This window comes from Buceros rhinoceros, unplaced genomic scaffold (genome assembly GCF_000710305.1).
Source record: "Buceros rhinoceros silvestris isolate BGI_N320 unplaced genomic scaffold, ASM71030v1 scaffold18521, whole genome shotgun sequence".
Lineage (NCBI taxonomy): Eukaryota > Metazoa > Chordata > Aves > Bucerotiformes > Bucerotidae > Buceros > Buceros rhinoceros.
The window spans coordinates 44,435-49,753 of NW_010396165.1; the positions used below are offsets into that span (position 1 = coordinate 44,435).

Genomic DNA, 5,319 nt, shown 5'->3' on the forward strand with positions numbered 1-5,319 from the left:
GTCCCCGCCTCTGCCAAGGCAGCGATTCAGCAACCACACGTTTGTGTCTGAAGCAGCAGTTCCCCATCACACTCATGTGGTGACAAAGCGCCGACGTTACTATGGCAAAGACTTCTCTGCCTCTTACTCACGGGTCTGTGACTCAGCCGCGAGCAGGAGCAGGCTCCTCGCTGGGGAATTCGCCGGGAACCAGCCTCTGCCTCAGCACCCTACTTGGCCAGAGCCCGGGGGCCATGGCTGCTGGCGGAGCAGAGCAGTGAGCTGCCCCGGGGGCACAGCAGGTCCCTCTCCCCGCAGACCCCACTGCTGGTATTTAGGTACGATGCCGTGAAATCCAGGCAGCGGATCCTGGCTACAGCTAGAGATATGTTCAGGCCACCACCTCGCCTCTTATAATGCCAACATCTCTGGCCCCCTCGCGCAGTCTCACTGCCGGCACCCTGCCCAGGAATGGGGTTCCTTTCTGCTCTGCCTCTGTGAGCAGCCACAGGCCACCCACGGCTGGTGTGGGAGACATGGAAGAATCTCCGTGAGTCACTCCTTTCTCGTGGCCCTCTGGGACCAGCCACAGGCCCCCCACGGCTGGTGTGGTAGACATGGAAGAGTCTCTGTGAGTCACTCCTGGGACCAGGTTATCTCCTGTTGTCACAACATAGTCTTAATCCAGTGAGGCTGTGGGAAGATGCCAGGACCATTTGCAAAGTACACTGTGATGGTCATTTTGTGCTATCCTGGTCTAGGAGGTCTCTGCAGGAACTTCTAGGAGATATTTTTTGCAGGAATCTCCAGAACTTGGTGTCACTTGAGCAGTCTGCTTTGCCAAGACCATAGAGGAGATGTGGTGTGCACAGTGAGGACACTGAACCCTGCGTGAGGGGTCACTCCGCGCTTGCTCCTCTGTGCTGTCCTCCTGGCCACCTGGTCCCCAGCCAGCCCTATCACTCTGACTCCCAGCCTGGCAGGGATGGGCAGCTCTTCCCCACGTCCCCTCCTGCACTGAGTACTGCTTCACACCGCTCGAGTTCATCTGTACCACCTCTCCTGGAGGAGGAGATGGAGATGCCACCAGTTTCCAGGTGTGACATCTCTCTGGTCTTCTGCCTCGCAGGCAGAACAAGTATCCTGACAAATATGGCCTCTCTTTGCACTCACCATGCGACATGGCAGCGACTGCCCAAACAGGTTCCAAAACCCACTACCAACATTAGGACCTCTCACCAGCATCGGTCTCATCCTGTCCTGAGAGCAGGACCAGGCAGTCTCACACCGGTGTGACATAACGATGCGTATTTGAGACCACACCAACTGCAGAGTGACTCCTGTTGTCAGTGACGGGGAGGGTCAGAGAGATGACCCCACAGGCAGGACCTCTCTGCCCATCATGGTGAGGAGGGTCCCAGTTCCCATCTCAAGACCAAGGCTCTGCACCAAGGCAAGGAGGACTTGTTCACCCTCCAGAAGAGGCCACCACACTGTCTTCCTGAAGCAGCTTTGTTGTGCCAAACCAGCACCACCCAAAATCGTCCAGCTTTGCTGCACGGTTGTGGCAGAAGCACCACATACAGCTCCTCCAGGGCTGCAAATGTCAGCATTCACAGGGGGTCACATCTGTCACCCCAAAGCCAGACTGAGGTGACAGCGTCCCGCAGAGAAATTGGAGGGGGCCAAAAGGTTGGTCCTCCAAGCAGGACCAGCACCAGCCCAGGAGATAACTCTCCCACCTTCACTGCACAAGCCAAAACAAGCTCCAGCAGTCACTAGACCAAAGTGACAATCACACTGCAAAGAGACCCCGGTGAACACAGCGCCTCATCTCCAACCGCTAACAAGAGCGGCGGCTCTGAGGACAGCATGTCTCCCAACGCCCCGCTTTCCTCAGATGCCAAGATTAGAGAGCCCAGTGTGCAGAAGGTGAAAGCCGAGTGACGCTGATGCCTGGGACACATCCGAGCCACTCGACAGCGAAACCAAGCCAAAACACACAGCAGGGCAGATAACGCGAAGCCTCACGGTGGCCTGACCTTGCCCCAGCAGTAACAGGCTGCCTGTCCCGTGGTGCTGGCAGGGACACCATGGGGACATGGGGACAGCTGCAGAGGGAGGAGGGTGACGGTCTGCGGCATCCGGCCCCACTGAGCCAGGACTGCAGTGGGATTCCCTCCTCAAACAGGCTGCAGAAGGGTCTCAAGAGTGCTGAGCAGCTCAGGGGAGAGGGTAATGGGGCTCCGTGTGCTGACACAGCCCACGCGCAGCTCCCCGGCCCCTGCGTGCTCCTTCCCCTGTCTAGTGGGAAAGAACCTGTCTAGTGAAGGGATCTGTCCAGTGAAAGGGTATTCAAATTAACCCCCCAAACACGGCCTGTGGGGACGCACACACCACGCGGGCTCTGGAGAGGCAGAAAAGGAGCATCGCCATGCCAGACGCCTTTCTAGTGCAACCCAGATCCTTCTCCTTCCTAACGCTGGGTGCTCAGAGGGTGGGTGTCCCCATCCCCAGAGCTCCTCGGGCTCTGGCCAGCCAGAGTTCAGCATGCGAGGGGACACGGGGCCGCCGAAATGCCCAGCTCCATTCCACCCAGCACGGGGATACCCTGCTCCGTGCTGCACTGTGCCATGTTCTGGGGACAGAAGGACCTTGCCAGGCTCTGCTTCCCGTCCCACACCAGTCACTGCCGCCCGCCTGTCCCCACAGCTCCTCCGAGTCGCCTGCGCACTGCTGAAACCCAGTGACACACCTACCTGGAAGAGGAGGCTACGATATTAATGAGGCCCGTTTAGGAAACGAATGAGAACTGCTAATTAAGTTTACTCTCATTAAGCAAGAGGAAGAAAAGCAGAGCTGCGGCGTTCCCCCGCACAGGATCGGCAATCGCTGTTGGTGGTGAGGTCAGGAGTAATCTGGGGATGTCATGGCAAAACCAGGCGATGCCACGCTGCCTCGCCATGTGCTTTCTCCGCAGAGGTCACGGCTGACTGCTGGCTATAGGACGGGATTTGGAGGCCCAGTTTGCTCGGGAATATATTTAGGAGTCAGGAAGGAAGGTCTATGGCAATTTAATCTCAGTTGTTCTTTCATTTTATTCAGCTTTCTGGCATCTGCCGTTGCCACAAAACAATAGAGCACAATAAATAACAGCTGAACATTCATTGTTCTTCTCCACAACCGAATCCCGTAGCTTCCAATGCTCAGAAAATAAAATGATGATGCTGATATAAACTGCAAGTGAGAGTGAGCAATTAGATCGGAGAAGTCTAGCGGCTGCCTTGGAGGGACGGATGCAGGGAAAAATGTGGTTCTGCAGAAAAACATTTCCGCGATATAATTTCTGCAACATTAGCAGAGTAAATTAATATACACCGGCTCCACCGCCAGCTAAGCTGCACGATCTGATTTCAGCTTCTCCCTGGTAATGAACAACAATATCTTCCTAATGTAACGTTTTATAGTCAGAGGGCTTGACGCACGTTTCACTCCAGTCTTTATATCAGTTTGGGGGTCTTTTGTATAGTTTGTTTGCTCTGTTTCTAAAAACAATTCGGTGAAACATGGGAACACAGGAGTGTCTCTGTGCATAGAGAATTAATAAAAAAGAATCGCCGATGTCTTCTCTTTCTCTCATTCCTATAGACTGACTGGGATATTAAATTCCTGGGTGAGTCACTGAATGTTTTCCTGTCTTTCTTTTTACTCTTGCTGTAATAGCTTGCTTGGAGAGATTCCTGCATTGAACATTGTCCTTTGCATTTTCAAAGCACCCCTTGGGGGTTTAGCCATGTGAATTCTATTAGCCAGAAACTGCGAACCCCAGGATACTCTACAAATGAAATAATTACAATCCTTCGTTGCTCTTAGCGGTCTGTCCTATCTCCGGAACACCAAACAAACCCCACTTCATCCATCCACACCCCGCACCGCGTGCCAGAAAAAGCAGCAGTGTCAGCCTCTTCTGATGAGGAAACTGAGGCACAGAGACGTGCACATCCACTTGCAGCCCTGAAGACAACCGAAGTCCGTGCGGGGACCAGCCTTTCCTCGTGTTGTCCTAAACCTCTGAACTTCTCTGGGGCAAACCAGCAGTTCACAGGTAACCACGGGGTCTGCAAGGTGTGGAGCTGCAGGTCCCGCCAGGCTCCCCACACAACCTCGCTGGAGTCAAAGTATTTGCACAGCCGGGACTGAGCTCGTGTCCTGGCCAACGCACCGCAGCCCTGCTCCTCCTCCTGCTCCTTATCTCGCTGCGTACCAGCCACACTCCAGACACCCAGGCATCTCCCACGCAGCAGCTCTCCCTCCTCCAGACCTCCCAGGGACAGATGGGTGGAAAACCCTTTCCTGTACCACCTCCTGCCCCCCTGGTCCTCAGAGCTTTCACTCGGAGACAATACCCACCCCTTGGCTGCGGGAAGCACACAAGCCCTTGCTAGGACACATCTACAGTGCTCGATGAGGGCTGAGACGGGCTCTCACCATTTTCAGTTTGTGCTGCTGTAGGATCTCGTCCAGGTTCTGCCTCTTCTTGTAGTTGAAGTAGAAGTTTTTGCACTGCGACACGGTCTTGGAGCCCACCATCCTGGCAATGGCTGACCAGTTCCGCCCATGCTCAAGGAGACCTGTTGTCAGCGGAGGGAGAACGGAGAAAGGTTTAACACCAGATATGTGCACACAGGGCAGCATTATCGACGCACGATGGGAAACATCCTCTGTGCAAGCCAAACTCCACAGGAACAATACAGTCACTAGCACCCGTCTGAAAGGTTCCTAGGCCAGGGGATGACCTAGGAGAGCCTGTTTTTCTTTCCAAGGGGAAAAAAAGGCACTATGCTGACCGCCTCCGGAACAAAATACGTCCCACAGCCACATCTCAGCCAGCCACCAATCCGTCCCACAGCCACATCTCAGCCAGCCACCGAGCAGTCAGGAGGGCGAGCACCGCTCCCTTCCCTTTGGGACGGCTGCAGGAGGTGCTGGTGTGCCCAGGAGAGCAGCTCGCAGTCCCTCCCATGACACCAAGACTCTTCCCACCCTCCTGCTCCCAAGTGATGACTTCAACCAGGGTGACACGGCAGTTCAGGGTTGGAGCAGAGAGTCCTGTTCTGGATGGGGAGGAAGAGCCCGGGCCGGGAGGAGGCAGCAGGCAGGCGGGGAAGCCCGGGTGATGTCCCAGGCTGGGAAGGGCCATGCCGGGGGATTAGTGCTGATCATGGGCTCATGAGCAAAAAGCAGCTTCTTGGTTTGGGCATCGTGCCAAGGGCTGGCAATCCCAGCCAGATGGTGCCACCTGAGCACAGGGCTCCTGCCAGCGCTGGGGCAACCCAGCAG

The 5,319-nt window shown here is 55.5% G+C and overlaps 1 protein-coding gene across 1 annotated transcript in view; it reads right to left on the reverse strand.

Moving 5' to 3' along the window:
• NCOR2 (nuclear receptor corepressor 2) overlaps positions 1-5,179 on the reverse strand; it is a gene marked incomplete at its 3' end in the record, with an annotated part of 47,973 nt that extends 42,794 nt beyond the window's left edge. The window contains exons 1-2 of the mRNA XM_010145827.1: positions 5,023-5,179; positions 4,468-4,610 (exon numbers count right to left, since the gene is read on the reverse strand). Coding sequence (XP_010144129.1) covers positions 4,468-4,610; positions 5,023-5,179 — 300 coding nt within the window. The remainder of the gene's footprint in view (positions 1-4,467; positions 4,611-5,022) is intronic.
• Positions 5,180-5,319: the final 140 nt, after the last annotated feature.